This window comes from Staurois parvus, unplaced genomic scaffold (assembly GCF_062004578.1).
Source record: "Staurois parvus isolate SC_StPar_1 unplaced genomic scaffold, SC_StPar_1.0 ptg000254l, whole genome shotgun sequence".
NCBI lineage: Eukaryota > Metazoa > Chordata > Amphibia > Anura > Ranidae > Staurois > Staurois parvus.
Window position 1 is genome coordinate 1,970,063 of NW_028318050.1, and position 19,323 is coordinate 1,989,385.

The following is a 19,323-nucleotide window of genomic DNA, read 5'->3' on the forward strand; positions in this document are numbered from 1 at the left end:
TGCACCAAATCATTCCGTACTCTGCACTGTACATTCCCTATTCTACACCGACTCATTCTGTACTCTGCACTGTACATTCCCTATTCTACACCGACTCATTCCGTACTCTGCACTGTACATTCCCTATTCTACACCGACTCATTCCGTACTCTGCACTGTACATTCCCTATTCTACACCGACTCATTCCGTACTCTGCACTGTACATTCCTTATTCTGCACCAACTCATTCCATACTCTGCACTGTACATTCCCTATTCTACACCGACTCATTCCGTACTCTGCACTGTACATTCCCTATTCTACACCGACCCATTCCGTACTCTGCACTGTACATTCCCTATTCTGCATCGACTCATTCCGTACTCTGCGCTGTACATTCCCTATTCTACACCGACTCATTCCGTACTCTGCACTGTACATTCCCTATTCTACACCGACTCATTCCGTACTCTGCGCTGTACATTCCCTATTCTGCACCAACTCATTCCATACTCTGCACTGTACATTCCCTATTCTACACCGACTCATTCCGTACTCTGCACTGTACATTCCCTATTCTACACCGACCCATTCCGTACTCTGCACTGTACATTCCCTATTCTGCATCGACTCATTCCGTACTCTGCGCTGTACATTCTCTATTCTACACCGACTCATTCCGTACTCTGCACTGTACATTCCCTATTCTACACCGACTCATTCCGTACTCTGCGCTGTACATTCCCTATTCTGCACCAACTCATTCCGTACTCTGCACAGTACATTCCCTATTCTGCACCAACTCATTCCGTACTCTGCACTGTACATTCCCTATTCTACACTGACTCATTCCGTACTCTGCACTGTACATTCCCTATTCTACACCGACTCATTCTGTACTCTGCGCTGTACATTCCCTATTCTGCACCGACTCATTCCGTACTCTGCACAGTACATTCCCTATTCTACACCGACTCATTCCGTACTCTGCACTGTACATTCCCTATTCTACACCGACTCATTCCGTACTCTGCACTGTACATTCCCTATTCTGCACAGACTCATTCCATACTCTGCACTGTACATTCCCTATTCTACACCGACTCATTCCGTACTCTGCACTGTACATTCCCTATTCTGCACCGACTCATTCCATACTCTGCACTGTACATTCCCTATTCTACACCGACTCATTCCGTACTCTGCACTGTACATTCCCTATTCTGCACCAACTCATTCCATACTCTGCACTGTACATTCCCTATTCTACACCGACTCATTGTGTACTCTGCACTGTACATTCCCTATTCTGCACCAACTCATTCCATACTCTGCGCTGTACATTCCCTATTCTACACCAACTCATTCCATACTCGGCACTGTACATTCCCTATTCTACACTGACTCATTCCATACTCTGCACTGTACATTCCCTATTCTACACCGACTCATTCCGTACTCTGCGCTGTACATTCCCTATTCTACACCGACTCATTCCGTACTCTGCGCTGTACATTCCCTATTCTGCACCAACTCATTCCGTACTCTGCGCTGTACATTCCCTATTCTGCACCAACTCATTCCGTACTCTGCACTGTACATTCCCTATTCTACACCGACTCATTCCGTACTCTGCACTGTACATTCCCTATTCTACACCGACTCATTCCGTACTCTGCACTGTACATTCCCTATTCTACACCGACTCATTCCGTACTCTGCGCTGTACATTCCCTATTCTGCACCAACTCATTCCATACTCTGCACTGTACATTCCCTATTCTACACCGACTCATTCCGTACTCTGCACTGTACATTCCCTATTCTACACCGACCCATTCCGTACTCTGCACTGTACATTCCCTATTCTGCATCGACTCATTCCGTACTCTGCGCTGTACATTCTCTATTCTACACCGACTCATTCCGTACTCTGCACTGTACATTCCCTATTCTACACCGACTCATTCCGTACTCTGCGCTGTACATTCCCTATTCTGCACCAACTCATTCCGTACTCTGCACAGTACATTCCCTATTCTGCACCAACTCATTCCGTACTCTGCACTGTACATTCCCTATTCTACACTGACTCATTCCGTACTCTGCACTGTACATTCCCTATTCTACACCGACTCATTCTGTACTCTGCGCTGTACATTCCCTATTCTGCACCGACTCATTCCGTACTCTGCACAGTACATTCCCTATTCTACACCGACTCATTCCGTACTCTGCACTGTACATTCCCTATTCTACACCGACTCATTCCGTACTCTGCACTGTACATTCCCTATTCTGCACAGACTCATTCCATACTCTGCACTGTACATTCCCTATTCTACACCGACTCATTCCGTACTCTGCACTGTACATTCCCTATTCTGCACCGACTCATTCCATACTCTGCACTGTACATTCCCTATTCTACACCGACTCATTCCGTACTCTGCACTGTACATTCCCTATTCTGCACCAACTCATTCCATACTCTGCACTGTACATTCCCTATTCTACACCGACTCATTGTGTACTCTGCACTGTACATTCCCTATTCTGCACCAACTCATTCCATACTCTGCGCTGTACATTCCCTATTCTACACCAACTCATTCCATACTCGGCACTGTACATTCCCTATTCTACACTGACTCATTCCATACTCTGCACTGTACATTCCCTATTCTACACCGACTCATTCCGTACTCTGCGCTGTACATTCCCTATTCTACACCGACTCATTCCGTACTCTGCGCTGTACATTCCCTATTCTGCACCAACTCATTCCGTACTCTGCACTGTACATTCCCTATTCTACACCGACTCATTCCGTACTCTGCACTGTACATTCCCTATTCTGCACCAACTCATTCCATACTCTGCACTGTACATTCCCTATTCTACACCGACTCATTCCGTATTCTGCACTGTACATTCCCTATTCTGCACCAACTCATTCCATACTCTGCACTGTACATTCCCTATTCTACACCGACTCATTCCGTACTCTGCACTGTACATTCCCTATTCTACACCGACTCATTCTGTACTGTGCACTGTACATTCCCTATTCTACACCGACTCATTCCGTATTCTGCACTGTACATTCCCTATTCTACACCGACTCATTCCGTACTCTGCACTGTACATTCCCTATTCTACACCGACTCATTCCGTACTCTGCGCTGTACATTCCCTATTCTACACCGACTCATTCTGTACCCTCCGCTGTACATTCCTTATTCTACACCGACTCATTCCGTACTCTGCACTGTACATTGCACGCCCACCATTGGTATAATCTGGTGGACTGAAACCTAGACACATGATTCAAATCCTGGACTGTGTGGGTGAATCCTGGACAGGTGGCAACCCCAGCCTTAGTAGAAAAGCCTGTCCCCTGCAGCATGCAATAGAGAGGGACCTTTGATTTCTGTTTGAAAGCCGTGGTCTCTCTGCGGAGGTCTGACACGCCCCCTGCTGATTCGGAACTAGAGCTCTCCAATCGGCAAAGCTCATTCCCCCTGATTTAATTATCTTTCATACAGTGGTACCAACTTTGCATGCATGGAAATATTTGTATGTTCATTTTTTTCATTTTATTTAAGGGCAGACATGCAATCTTCTCCAGATCAAGGAATGATGATTATTCCTGGATAACAGATCTGCTTCATTCAGATCATTTCAAGGATCATGTATCAGATGTCAATCATTTTGAAATCACCGTTGACCCAATCAACACTGAGAGGTGCACCTTTGGTATCTTCTACTTCACCAAGAGAGGACAAATCAATGAGACAGATTCTGAAGATGTTCAGCTGATACAGAAGCACACAAGGCGTCTTGGTAAGAGACATTATAATACCCGTATTTATTAAAGCCATAGGAAACCGCATCCAGGGAACAAAATCCTCTAGCACATTATGAAGGACTTATCTTGAAAGGAAGCCCTCCAATGGCACGCTGTCACCGCTGACAGGACTTGCATCTTCACCGGTCTTCCTTTTGGGTTCATGAGCTCCGGCCATCTGACAGGTCGAGCCACGATGACGTCACTTCCACGCATGCACGTGGGAGTCCAGGGCCACGGCACAGTGCTCTGAAGGACTGGTACGGGTATGTCGTTCCTTCAGAGCACATGCGCTGGCTCTTAAAAAGAGGGAATATCTCCTAAACGGTTCACGTTTAGTAAATACTCATTTTACCTACAGGGAAGCTTTATTATAATCTCACCTGCAGGTGAAAGTACTAAAGAAGAGTTTACTGCCACTTTACATTGATGCAACCCAATCGGTAAAATCTCATATAGGTTTAACATGGTAATGTCATTTCAAAAGTCGTTTTCATTATTTCTAAATCTGCAGCTTTCATTCCAATAATCCCTGATGATCCTGCCATGGAGGTGCTTGTTTAGGCACTTCCTGTAACAGGGTGACGTCACAGGAGCACAATTGGGGGGAAATGTTTGAGAATAAGTAGCTTAGGGTCTATAGACGCTCCATCCTGTGACAGCAAAAATGAACAGCAATCAGGCAATTTAACAATAATACGTTTCAGACTCTGCATAATCCAGTAACAGTGATTCTGGTTACAGCAAGAAGTCTGTCAAATATTTATCACCTACCCAGCACACCTTACCAGACCCTGAATCCTGGCGATTGATTGGGTTGTCAATTCATTACACCGACTGATAACCCTCTATACACAGACAACAGTCTCTGGCAGAAGGAAGAATAACAATCTGTGTTTGGAGAAACCTTACAAAAATATAAAGGATGACTGCAGTCCACTGCTCCCTACAGATCACATGACAGTAAAAAAAAGAGAATTTGGAAAAATACTAGATCCCCATCACTGGAAGATTAGGAAAGAAGTACAATATGCAAATTAATTCCAAACCTACTTGTGCCTCCCAATTTTATTTATTTCAGGTACTTATATAGCGCTGTCAATTTACGCAGCACTTTACACATATATTGTACATTCACATCAGTCCCTAACCCTCAAGGGGTGTACAATCTAAGGTCCCTAACTCACATTCATACATACACATACTAGGGCCAGTGTAGACAGGAGCCAATTAACCTCCCAGCATGTCTTTGGAGTGTGGGAGGAAACTGGAGCACCTGGAGGAAACCCACACAAGCACAGTGAGAACATGCAAACTCCATGCAGGAGGCACCATGGTCAGGAATTGAACCCATGACCCATTTACTGCAAGGCAAACGTGCTAACCACTAAGCCACTGTGCCGTCCAATGACTTTATTGTGACTACAGACACTTGGAATGTTACTGTACACCCTCCTAGGTAGGTGTTAGGATTAGGTAAATCTGGTTCTGGCTCACTGTATCCAGTGGAGCTGCGGTTTGTTGTTGGGAAAATTTAGTTTGGCTCATTGTAACCGGTGTGAGTGTGTAGATTGTTTGTTCTGTTCTGTGTTCCAGTAGTTGCAGGATTGATTGCTTCCCCCTGAATAGTCCAAAAAGCTCTGGAAGCTAGTGGGCAGGAAGAGTCTAATCAGCAGCTAAATATTCATACAGCCTTGGCCAATCCCTGGGGACGGTCACCCAGATGGTAGCTGAGAGTCTGTATAAATACAATGAGACAGAGAGCAGTGAGGTATTTTTCTCTACAAGGAAATCACAGCTTAAGGGGTAATTCTTGCCCCCTTAGGCCATCCTTCCATGTGCCTGCAGGGTGCTAAGGCCTTTGCAGGGCTAATTGGAGGCTTGTTTTGCTGGAAGCTGCAGAGAGCTGACTGAGGGACTATCACCTGAGGATCTATTCTGGTATCACAGGGTGGATGTGTCTGGAGGATATTGGAAAAAGGCAACCCGTTTTCCAAGGACTGGAAAGAGAGAACCTGGAGACCGTGGGCTGCTGCCATCCCTCGTGTGTTAGAGTCAGCTGTGTGTGTAAAGGGAACATAGTGTCCATTGTCCTGAAGAGCTCAGTCTATTTGATTCCTAACGAAAGGACTTTGCTTGGACTGTTCACCAGAGGAAGATCAATCTCCTCAAGTTTCTACAGGCTCATAGTTTTTGGAGTATCCCACTCAATTCCCTAACTCTATCCAAGTTACCCTAAAGTAAAAACACCAAAAAGAACACCCCTGGACTGTTCATTGAGCCAAAGAGTGACTGTGACCGTGTGCCTGGCTGCGAGGCAACTACTGGGGAGAGAACTCCATGCAATCTACTAAGCGGCTCCTGTGGGGAAAGTGCTCTGCTACCATAGAGGCCCCATTAACATCACCAGAAATGGGAGGAAACAAATGACAATTGTATCTTCAAGAAAAATGTGACTAATAAATGATGATGATGATGGTGGTGATGATGATGATGATGATGATCTGTACATACAGGAGGGAGAATGTAATTCTTATTATGAATACTTTGTGTGTTTACAGGGAAGGATCATGTGATCATAGTAATGGATGATGTGGAGGACAGCAGTGATCAGGAGAAGATCCGGATATTGGAACGTCATCCCAGCATAGGAGAAATGTACCGCAATCTATTTTTATTTAGTCATCAGGAAAAACAGTCAAATTATCAGACATTGTTCTTATCTCTTATGGAGATCAATAAACGTCTACAACAAGCGGCTGCAGAAGGTAACAAGCGGATGACAGGTCCGTGTCCGCTCCGCTGCTGCAGAGTGGACACAGACACAGCTCACTGTACTCTATGTAATGTATGGACAGTTGGATGGAAATGGACCGCCTGGCCATTTCCTTCCCACTGCCATCCAATCCAATTCATGGAAGGGGAACAGATCCCCATCCGTCTGTTTTTGGTGAATCAGACTGGATGTTTTTGGGTGTAAACAGATTCATGTCCATTTACACCCACTGCTCCATAGAGAAGAATAGAGGTCCGTAACGGGTCCGCCAGACAAACGGCCAGGCAGGCCTGATCGGAATGTCCACATGAAGGAGGCCCTACATGCTGACTATCAAAAGAGTGAGTGCAGAAAAGTATGGTAATGTAGTGGCATAGAGTGCAGAAGTTCATGTCTTCAGAAAATAACAGATATTACCGTATTTACTCGAATGTAAAGCACACCTTTTCTGGCCAAAAAGAGGCTCTAAACTCGGTGTGCGCATTACATTCAAGGGCGCTTTACATTCGAAGACAAACACTACCAAGCCTCCAACACACCTGGCAGTGCCGCCACCACGTCCGGCGATTCTGCGCTGGCTGCAGGTGGTACCTCCCACACATAGTAAGGCTGCGATTCTTGGTGCTGACACCTGATGTGTGACCAGTACAGGCCCGGAATGGCCATAGGGCACACGGGGCATTTTCCCGGTGGGCCGGGGTCTGCCTGGATAGGAGAGGCAGCCAGGCATCACACCGTGCATTTCTTGGTTTCTCTATGTGCCACCCAGCTGCCTCTCCTATCCATCTCCTGCATGCAGTCGGCTCCTGTATGCTCCTCCTCCCTCATCTCCTCCAGCGCCCCCCCCGCCTCATCTGCAGCAGTCCCCTCCCTCTTCTCCTCCAGTGCCCCATCCCTCATTTCCTCTATCTCTCCATCTCTCATTTCTCTCCTCTCTTTCTTTCTTTCTTTCTTTCTTTCTTTCTTTCTTTCTTTCTTTCTTTCTTTCTTCTTGACTAAATTCGGGTATTGCAGATAATAAAAAGCAAAATGTGATGTATTGGAGGAGAGCACAAACACCTACTTTTCAAGGGTGTCAGGAAACAGACAAAACATTAGCTGCCTTGTACACTGCAAGGAATAGAGATAAATGTGTTTTAATAATAAAAGTTCTATAAAATCTTGGCCATTTTTGCACCTACAACTTACATTCTTCCTTCATTCCATCCACTTTCTCTCAGCCACTGCTTCCAGTACCAGGGATAAGTGACGTGGATCCCTGCTGGGACTATACAGGCAGTGTAGGATGGATCCCCTCACCTGTGGACATGTGCTGTTGACAGCAACTGCCACTCTTACAGTATGGAAAGTGATAGCGGCACTTGTGGATCTGGCATGCTATAGGGAGTCCTCTGTGTTCCTGAGCTTTTACTTTACAATAACCATGGGATGTATGAAATGTTCTGTGAGCTGGTCAGGGAACAAGTGGTGAGCGGGACATCTCAGACCTAGTGTGCCCTTCAAATGCTAACACCCGGGGAAGGAGACAAGAGACTCAAACATGGTGCTCTGTGATGGTTTATTACATGGAGTCCTCCCATACTGCAGGAGTGCCATGACACTTATTTGCACATTTATGTTCCTCAATTTAAACTGAAAGTAAAACATTTTTATTTTGGATAAAGTGGAGAGGGATTAGAACCCTTGACAGCTGAAAATGCTATCATTTTATATCCAAATACCCTCAAAGGTGTTCACATGCAAAGACTAATGCATTACTATATTCATATATCAGCCAAGGATTGAACCTCAAGGCCATAATGAGAACAGAGAAAAACATTTAAATAGCTCTTCAAACCGGAACATCTATATGACTCAATAAATCATAATAAAGCCATATAGTTTATGTTAATTTATATATCAAGCAGTCTAAAAACTAAATTCCCTTAACAAGTATCAGGGCCCTGGACCCGGCATAAGTCATCAAATGGGCTGTTATCAGGCATAACCAGGACTTTAATACATTACATATCTACATTCAGGAGACTGATCGGAATACACTGCCAAACAGGAATGGCTACACATGGATCAAAATCCATCATGGAACAAAATACTGTACAAACATTTGGCCCGTGTGGAAGTTGATCCCTATTGCCCTCCATTGCCATGTTATTGTTCCTCTGATCACACTCATATTACACAGATTCTCAAACTAGAAGATGTTCCCTATAAAAAAAACCTCTGTCTGTAGTAATGGTGTTGTTTGTTCTATTTCCATTTGTTTTAGCTTCTTTTGAAAAAAAAATAAAGAAGATCAGAAAAATCATACGCAGTAAGTAGTCTGTGTTTTCAGTTGTGATCGGCTCTTTACATTGCTTTGGACCTTATTGTGACTTTATTCTTTTACTTCACTTAGGTCCCCGCAACAGATATATGGTAAGAATATTTACAATAACCAGTTGAGTATAAAATACCAGCCTTCTCCATATGTAATAGGAGATTCTCCACTCAAATCAACTGGAAGACATTAAAATTATGGTTATATTAACCCCTCTCCCTCCAGAGGATTCCCAACCCCCCCCCCCGACCAGGCCATTTTTTGTGATACGACACTGTGTTATGTTAACTGACAATTGCGCGGTCCTACAATGCTGCACCCAAATGAATTGATGTCCTTTTTTCCCACAAATAGAACTTTCTTTCGGTGGTATTTGATCGTTTCTCTGGTTTTTATTTTTTGCGCTATAAACAAAAAAGATCGACAATTTTGAAAATAAATTTTATATATTTTTTACTTTTTGCTATAAAACATGTTCTGTAAAAAAAAATGTAAAAATCAAATTTCATTATAAATTTAGGCCAAAATGTATTCTGCTCCATGTCTTTGCTAAAAGAACTTCCCAATACGTGTAATTTAATTGGTTTACATAAAAGTTATTGCGTCTACAAATGGTGGTATATATACTGGATTTTACGCAGCCCTGCTGCCTTGTAGCTGTAGTTCTGATATAGGGCGGCGGGGAACCGGTTAATGTTAACAGAACACATTTAGCAGTTATTGAGATGATCAAAGACCTGATAGATTTATAGAAATATATGATGAGACTGATTAGATCTCACTTTTACAGCCTCTGTTCCTTTCATGGGTTGTGTGTTTGGTCTGTTCTCCAATAATGAGTATCTAAAGCCCCCCACCACCTGTCATGTATATTTCTATTACAAGGGATGTTTACATTTCTTGTATTAGGAATAAAAATGATAAAAAAAATTAAAGGGACAGTAAAAAAAAATAAAAACTTAAAGTGCCCCCATCCCACCCATCCCACTGTGCTGACGTGCAGAAGTGAACCCATACGTCAATTGTATTTGTAAATGGTGTTTGCAGCGCACATGTGAGGAATCGCCACAATCGATAGAGTGAGAGCAATAAATCCAGCGCTAGACCTTCTCTGTAACTCTGAACTGGTACCCTGTACCTATGGAGATTGTACCGTAGTTTGTTGCCATTCCACAATTGTGCGCAATTGTAAAGCGTCACATGTTAGCTGTTTATTTTCTCACCGTAACATCCTCTTTTATATTTTACAAAAAAATTGGGGTAAATATTGTATTTTGGTTTCTTTAATTCATTAAAGCGTATCTTTCCCCAAAAATAGTGTTTTAACCACTTTCCTACTGGGCAGTTCTAGCTCCTTCCTGCCCAGGCCAATTTTCAGCTTTCAGCGCTGTCACAGTTTGATTGACAATTGCGCGGTCATGAAACACTGCACCCATAGGAAATTATTAACATTTTTTTACACAAATTTCTTTTGATGGTATTTAATTGCTACGGGGGGGGGGGTATTTTTTGCACTATAAATGAAAAACGAGCAAAAAATTTTAAAAAAAAGTTTTTCTTTGTTTCTATCATAACATTTTAGAAACAAGTAATTTTTCTCCTTCACTGATGTGCGTTGATGAGTCTGCACTGATAGACAGCACTGATGGGCACTGATAGAGGCGGCACTGATAGGTAGCAGTGATGAGGCGGGGCTGATGAGGCGGCACTGGTGAGCATTGATGAGTAGGCACTGATGATGTACTGATCTGCAGCACTGATGGGCACTGAGGGGGGGCACTGACTGATAGCACAGACTGGAGGCACTGACAGACAGCACTAACTGGCAGCACTGCTGGGCGGTGCTGCTGGGCACTGACGGGCAGCACTGCTGGGTAGCACTGATGGGCGACACTGCTTGGCATTGATGGGCGACACTGCTGGGCGACACTGCTGTGCACTGATGGGTGGGACTGCTGGGCACTGATGGGTAGGACTTCTGGGCACTGATGGGTGACACTACTGGGCACTGATGGGTGGGACTGCTGAGCACTGATGGGTGACGCTGCTGAGCATTGATGGGCAGCCCTGCTTTGCACTGATGGGCAGCACTGCTGGGTAGCACTGATGAGCAACACTGCTGGCCAGCACTGATGGGCAACACTGTTTGGCATTGACAAGTGACACTTCTGGGTGACACTGCTGGGCAGCACTGAAGGGTGACACTGCTGGGCACTGATGGGTGACACTGCTGGGCACTGATGGGTGGGACTGCTGGGCACTTATGGGTGACACTGCTGGACGACACTTTCCTCATGCTGTGACAAAAGTGCAGCCGATAACCGGCAACAGTATTTACATTGTGATCTTCATTGTCATTGGACACAGTTGTTCATGTGGTAAAAGACCGCTGTGATTGGCCTTTTACTGTATCATCTGATCAGCTGTGTCCGTAGGACACAGCGATCATCAACGGCACCAGGTGCATGCCGCTGAGGGCGCACAGGGAGCGTGTTCTGGGAGGGCGTACATGGACACCCTCCCAGAAGCAGACAACCGCGCTGTAGCCATCTTGCAGCTATAGCGTGGTTGGGAAGAGGTTAAACAGCGCTGCGCAAATACCATGTGACATAAAAAAATGCAACGATCGTCATTTCGTTCTCTGGGGTCTTTGCTAAGAAATATCTAATGTTTGGGGATTATAAGTAATTTTCTAGCAAGAAATACCAATTTAAACAAAACGTCCCGAAACATGTTTGGTCCTCAAGCGGTATAAACATTCCGGGTGTTATTCGTTACTTTTGTGTGAATGATGAAACATCTGCAAAGCAGTTTTCTTTTTGTCAATATAGACCGACCCCTAATAGTGATCCCAGGATTGCTGGAACCCGCCGCATTGTGAGATTTGTAGTCATGGATTTAGTGTAATGTACAATCATTTCTCTTGTTGCTGTTATCTAATGATTATTGTTTTGTATCTTTCATTATATAGTGGCCTCTCTCAGTATATCACACAGTTGGGATCTTTTCAAGGTCATCAGAGAGTGACTATGAATGGCTTATCAACCGACTAAAATCACAGCCCTTCCATAACACAGTTTCCACCGTCCTTCCTCACTACATCTCCAACAATGGATGGCAGCAGTTCAGGGAGGCCGTCTCTCGGTGCACGTTCGGTATTTTGTATCACACCAAGAAAAGAGGACGAATCAACATTGTGGACATCAATGGCTCTGTATATGATGAGGAGCTGAGATATCTGTGTGATCACCTAGGTAAGAGGTCATCATTAGAGATGAGCGAATCGAAGTATCCGAAGTGGAATTCGAGTCGAATATCTGAAAAATTTCGATTCGTGCCGAATCCGAAAAATAGCCTAATTCGGACGCGCGAATCGAAATTTTTCAGAAAATGGCGGCTGACATGTGCGGCGACGGAGCGGGGATGTCTGGGAAGGCGCGCAGACAAGGCGCGCTGACCCATAATGCATGCCTCAACTACATGTGATCGCATCAGCCTATCAGCAGCCAGCCAGCCAGCACTGTGTAATGGTCGAGCTATAAATAGCGGCCATTTTGGAATTCTTCATTTGCCTGCAGTTATTGAACAGAGGCAGACCGCTCTGTACTAGGGACAGGGACAGAGTTAGGGCCACAGAAACGATAATTGGGGACAGAGAAAAGTTACTTAGGGACAGAGAACCATTACTCAGGGACACAGACTTGTTAATGAGGGCCACAGAATCGTTATTTAGGGACAAAGAAACGCTAGTTAGGGCCACAGAATTCATAATCAGGGACAGACAGAATTGTTACTCAGTGCCAGAGAATTGTTACTTAGGGCCACAGAAACGTTATTAGGGCCACAGAATTGTTACTCAGGGACAGACAGAATTGTTACTGAGTGCCAGAGAATTGTTACTCAGGGACAGACAGAATTGTTACTGAGTGCCAGAGAATTGTTACTTAGGGCCACAGAAACTTTAATTAGGGCCACAGAATTTTTACTCAGGGACAGACAGAATTGTTACTCAGTGCCAGAGAATTGTTACTCAGGGACAGACAGAATTGTTACTGAGTGCCAGAGAATTGTTACTCAGGGCCACAGAAACTTTACTTAGGGCCACAGAATTTTTACTCAGGGACAGACAGAATTGTTACTGAGTGCCAGAGAATTGTTACTCAGGGACAGACAGAATTGTTACTGAGTGCCAGAGAATTGTTACTTAGGGCCACAGAAACTTTACTTAGGGCCACAGAATTGTTACTCGCACAGACACAGAATTGTTACTCGCACAGACACAGAATTGTTACTGAAGGCCACAGAACTGTTACTTAGGGCCACAGAATTGTTACTCGCACAGACACAGAATTGTTACTCGCACAGACACAGAACTGTTACTGAGGGCCACAGAACTGTTACTTAGGGACAAAGAAACGCTAGTTAGGGCCACAGAATTCATACTCAGGGACAGACAGAATTGTTACGGAGTGCCAGAGAATTGTTACTCAGGGCCACAGAAACTTTACTTAGGGCCACAGAATTTTTACTCAGGGACAGACAGAATTGTTACTGAGTGCCAGAGAATTGTTACTTAGGGCCACAGAAACTTTAATTAGGGCCACAGAATTTTTACTCAGGGACAGACAGAATTGTTACTGAGTGCCAGAGAATTGTTACTCAGGGACAGACAGAATTGTTACCGAGTGCCAGAGAATTGTTACTCAGGGACAGACAGAATTGTTACGGAGTGCCAGAGAATTGTTACTCAGGGCCACAGAAACTTTACTTAGGGCCACAGAATTTTTACTCAGGGACAGACAGAATTGTTACTGAGTGCCAGAGAATTGTTACTCAGGGACAGACAGAATTGTTACGGAGTGCCAGAGAATTGTTACTCAGGGACAGACAGAATTGTTACTGAGTGCCAGAGAATTGTTACTTAGGGCCACAGAAACTTTAATTAGGGCCACAGAATTTTTACTCAGGGACAGACAGAATTGTTACTGAGTGCCAGAGAATTGTTACTCAGGGACAGACAGAATTGTTACCGAGTGCCAGAGAATTGTTACTCAGGGACAGACAGAATTGTTACTGAGTGCCAGAGAATTGTTACTTAGGGCCACAGAAACTTTAATTAGGGCCACAGAATTTTTACTCAGGGACAGACAGAATTGTTACTGAGTGCCAGAGAATTGTTACTCAGGGACAGACAGAATTGTTACGGAGTGCCAGAGAATTGTTACTCAGGGCCACAGAAACTTTACTTAGGGCCAGAGAATTTTTACTCAGGGACAGACAGAATTGTTACTGAGTGCCAGAGAATTGTTACTCAGGGACAGACAGAATTGTTACGGAGTGCCAGATAATTGTTACTCAGGGCCCCAGAAACTTTACTTAGGGCCACAGAATTTTTACTCAGGGACAGACAGAATTGTTACTGAGTGCCAGAGAATTGTTACTCAGGGACAGACAGAATTGTTACGGAGTGCCAGAGAATTGTTACTCAGGGACAGACAGAATTGTTACTGAGTGCCAGAGAATTGTTACTTAGGGCCACAGAAACTTTAATTAGGGCCACAGAATTTTTACTCAGGGACAGACAGAATTGTTACTGAGTGCCAGAGAATTGTTACTCAGGGACAGACAGAATTGTTACCGAGTGCCAGAGAATTGTTACTCAGGGACAGACAGAATTGTTACTGAGTGCCAGAGAATTGTTACTTAGGGCCACAGAAACTTTAATTAGGGCCACAGAATTTTTACTCAGGGACAGACAGAATTGTTACGGAGTGCCAGAGAATTGTTACTCAGGGACAGACAGAATTGTTACGGAGTGCCAGAGAATTGTTACTCAGGGCCACAGAAACTTTACTTAGGGCCACAGAATTTTTACTCAGGGACAGACAGAATTGTTACTGAGTGCCAGAGAATTGTTACTCAGGGACAGACAGAATTGTTACGGAGTGCCAGAGAATTGTTACTCAGGGACAGACAGAATTGTTACTGAGTGCCAGAGAATTGTTACTTAGGGCCACAGAAACTTTAATTAGGGCCACAGAATTTTTACTCAGGGACAGACAGAATTGTTACTGAGTGCCAGAGAATTGTTACTCAGGGACAGACAGAATTGTTACCGAGTGCCAGAGAATTGTTACTCAGGGACAGACAGAATTGTTACTGAGTGCCAGAGAATTGTTACTTAGGGCCACAGAAACTTTAATTAGGGCCACAGAATTTTTACTCAGGGACAGACAGAATTGTTACTGAGTGCCAGAGAATTGTTACTCAGGGACAGACAGAATTGTTACGGAGTGCCAGAGAATTGTTACTCAGGGCCACAGAAACTTTACTTAGGGCCAGAGAATTTTTACTCAGGGACAGACAGAATTGTTACTGAGTGCCAGAGAATTGTTACTCAGGGACAGACAGAATTGTTACGGAGTGCCAGATAATTGTTACTCAGGGCCCCAGAAACTTTACTTAGGGCCACAGAATTTTTACTCAGGGACAGACAGAATTGTTACTGAGTGCCAGAGAATTGTTACTCAGGGACAGACAGAATTGTTACTGAGTGCCAGAGAATTGTTACTTAGGGCCACAGAAACTTTACTTAGGGCCACAGAATTGTTTCTCGCACAGACACAGAATTGTTACTCGCACAGACACAGAATTGTTACTGAGGGCCACAGAACTGTTACTTGGGGCCACAGAAACGTTAATCAGGGACACAGAATTGTTACTGAGGGCCACAGAACTGTTACTTAGGGCCACAGAATTGTTACTCGCACAGACACAGAATTGTTACTCAGGGACACAGAATTGTTACTCAGGGACACATAATCGTTTAATTAAAGAGTATGTCAGACAACATGCAGAGGAGTGGCAGAGGAGGCAATGTTTTAGGAGCGAGCAGACGTGGCAGCAGAGGAAGGGGTCGAGGCAGCACTATTCGCAGCCAGAGGCCAGTGCTCCCGGTGTCATCCAGCGGTCGTGTCTCCACCGACAACCCTGCCGTCGTCGATTGGTTGGCTCGGTCGTCTTCCTCTTCCCAGGTCACCTCTGACACCTACAGCCAACGGTCGGTGGGTACGTCAGACACAACCGTTAGTTGGCATGGCCCGGGACCAAGCCCACTGAAATCACGTGTCCTCTACCTGCCCCTGTCCTTTGGTGTTCCCTCACCAAGCGAAGTATCGCATGCTGTGGGCTCAGCCCCACTGTACAGTGAGGAAGAGCTAACAGAGGGCGGTCAGGAACGGGGGGAGACATCCGCCTTTTCAGCAGCCAGGCGAAGAAGTAGTGGCGAGGAGAGTGGCTCGGTAGCCGGTCTAGAGACAGGTCTGTCTCCTGACCCAGACGCAGCCGAGGGGGCTAGTAGTGAGGCGGAGACCCTACTTGATGATGAGGAGGTTGATCGCACTTGGCAGCCTCGTCGTCATCAGGCAATTTCTTCCGCATCATCAGGAGAAGAGGGTGGCAGCTTGGCAGCGAGCAAAACAGTCGGTGGGTTGCCCAGGAGACAGCAGCAGGGTCGCAGCAGTGTCAGTGGAGCCAAACAGCCACGGAGTAGAGCACCAGCTCCACTGCAGCCTACCACCACGGCCAGTAGTGGTGCCGGTGTGCACGGAGGAAGCAGCAGTCAGCCAGTGAGGAGTATCGGGGGCAAAGTTTCCTACTCGGCGGTGTGGCAATTTTTCGTCAAGCCGCCCGAGGAAGTAAACGTAGCCGTATGTCGACTATGTGGCCAGAAAGTCAAGCGTGGCCAGGGGGCCCATGTTGGGACTACAGCGTTGCGGCAGCATATGCAGCGTCGCCATTTGGTGGCCTGGGAAAACCGTGATAAAGATACGGCGGTTCTGCCCGCCCCAGCCCCCGCTCCATCACCCGCTCCGTTACTTGCTCCGTCACCCGACGTCAATCGCCCTCCATCAGCCAGTCAAGGCTCCAACACCTCTGCTGAGGGGAGTTGTCGCTCGTTGGCATCTTCCGCTCGTTCAGATGCTCCTTCTCCTGCTACTCCTCTTCACGGATTCCGTCAGCAGTCTTTCTTGGAATCCGTTTCCAAGAGACAACAGTTTGCGAGCACGCACCCGACGGTGCAAAAGCTGAACGTCCTCCTGTCCAAGTTGCTGGTGCTGCAGTCCCTCCCTTTCCAAGTGGTGGACTCAGCACCTTTCAGAGAAATGATGGCTTGTGCCGCGCCGCGGTGGAGAGTGCCAAGCCGTCATTTCTTCGCCAAAAAGGCAGTGCCAGCCCTGCATTCACATGTAGAAGACATGGTGGGCCAGTCTTTGAGCATGTCGGTCTCTGCCAAAGTGCACGGCAGCGCCGACGTGTGGAGCTGTAACTACGGTCAGGGACAGTACATGTCATTTACGGCCCACTGGGTGAACGTGGTGCCGTCACAGCCGCACCAGCAACTTGGACAGGTCACGCCGCTTTTGCCTCCACGTTTGCACGTCCTTGGTCCGGCAAAGATGTCCGCCTCTACCACCTCTTCTTCCGCCGTGTCCTCAGCCGCCACCCCCGTGCCAAGTCCCATTACCCGACCGGCATATCACATGTGCAGGGCGCAACGGTGTCACGCTGTTCTGCACCTGGTATGCCTTGGCGAACGTAGTCACACAGGGGAGGAACTTCTGAGTGTAATGAACAGAGAAATCGACAGATGGCTGTCTCCGCGCAAACTGAAAATCGGAACCATGTTGACCGACAACGGAAAGAACATGGTGTCTGCTCTGCGTCAAGGAAGGTTGTGCCATGCGCCATGCATGGCTCACGTGTTCAATCTGGTTGTCAAGCGGTTCTTAAAATCCACCATCCCACTGCAAGACATCCTTAAAATGTCACGTAAACTTTGCATGCATTTCAGCCATTCCTACACCGCAAAGCACACCCTCCTTGAGCTGCAGCGGCAGAACGGAATTCCACAGCATCGCCTGATCTGCGACGTTGCAACAAGGTGGAATTCAACCCTACACATGTTAGACCGCCTTTACGAACAGCGAAAGGCCATCACCGATTTCCTGATGTTACAAGCGGATAAAGGTACTCCCCTGTGTAACTTAGATGTCAGCCATTGGCAGCTCATGCGTGACACCTGCCACTTGCTCAGGCCCTTTGAGGAGGCCACGCTATTCGTGAGTCGGCAGGACTATGGGATGAACGACGTCATTCCTCTGTTGCACGTCCTTGAACAAATGCTGTTAACAATGGCTGGTCAGGGTGCGGTAGACGTGGCGCACAGATCTCAACGCCACATGACCCCTGTGGGGGCAGGACAGGAAGAAGAGGAGGAGGTAGAGGAGGACATTTGTGCTCAGGAATTATTGAGTGAAATGGGTGGTTTTTCCACTCAGCGGACAGGAGTGGAGGAGCAGGAGCATCTGGTAGAGGAGGAGGAGGAGGAGACAGAGGACCCAGACGCACCGTGGCAGTATGCTGTGGAGATGGAGGCAGGGAGTCCCTCGCATTCCTTGGCACAAATGGCCCATAGCATGCTCGGTTGCTTGCGTAGCGACAGCCGAATAATAACCATCAGACAGAGGGATGACTTTTGGCTGTCCACCTTGTTGGACCCTCGCTACCGTTCCAAAATGGTGGCCTTTTTCACACCTGCTGAGAGGGAGGCCAAAATAACGTACTATAAAAACCACCTATGTAGTCAGTTGGTCTCTGCCTTTGTGCGCCAACGTCCATCCTCAGACACTGTGGGCCCTGTGCGCTCGCGTTCCGCTGCCATGGCAGCAGGGGAGGGGTGGGGTGGTAGGAGCAGTGGCAGCTCCACCAGCAGCAGCTGCCTCAGTCTGCAGTCGATGATGAGTAGCTTTCTTCACCAGCGCAGTGAGGAAACTACTAACCAGCCGCAGCAGCAGCAGCAGCATCAGGTGGACCTGGAGCAGGACCTCAAACAACAGGCTTGGGCCTACTTGGACAGCACCCTGCCAACCGAGGTAGACAATCCCCTTGACTACTGGGCAACGAAACTTGACCTTTGGCCCCAACTAGCTGAATTTGCCCTTGAAAGGCTGTCATGCCCAGCCAGTAGCGTGGCATCGGAGCGCGTGTTTAGTGCGGCAGGAGGTATTGTAACTCCGCGGAGGACACGACTGTCCACCCAAAGTGTGGAGAGACTCACGTTTGTGAAAATGAATCAGGCGTGGATTAGTCTGGATTTCAAACCACCAGTTCCTGACACAACTGACTAAATCCGCCATGAATCATGCCTCAAACATGTGCCACTTTGAGGTCTCCTCACACACTGCTGGTGTGTAGAATTTTTTGACATAGGGTGCTGGCAGATTATGGGCCTCCTATAGCTGCTGCCAGGCCCCTAATCTGCCATAGGCCCCTATATACCGCTTCCTCATGCTGCTGCCAGGTCCAGAGTCTCTCATGCCATGTGCCACTTTCAGGTC

At 46.5% G+C, this 19,323-nt stretch overlaps 1 protein-coding gene across 2 annotated transcripts in view; it reads left to right on the forward strand.

Annotated features, from left to right (window-relative positions):
- The window catches only part of LOC149459579 (uncharacterized), a 60,598-nt gene that overhangs the window by 31,159 nt on the left and 10,116 nt on the right, over positions 1 to 19,323 (forward strand). Inside the window, exons 5-9 of one of the 2 annotated variants that reach the window (XM_089680937.1) lie at positions 3,589 to 3,826; positions 6,392 to 6,598; positions 8,873 to 8,917; positions 9,002 to 9,021; positions 11,895 to 12,177. In XM_089680937.1, the coding sequence (XP_089537063.1) occupies positions 3,589 to 3,826; positions 6,392 to 6,598; positions 8,873 to 8,917; positions 9,002 to 9,021; positions 11,895 to 12,177 (793 nt within the window). The remainder of the gene's footprint in view (positions 1 to 3,588; positions 3,827 to 6,391; positions 6,599 to 8,872; positions 8,918 to 9,001; positions 9,022 to 11,894; positions 12,178 to 19,323) is intronic. The other variant, XM_089680938.1, reaches the window with a different exon arrangement.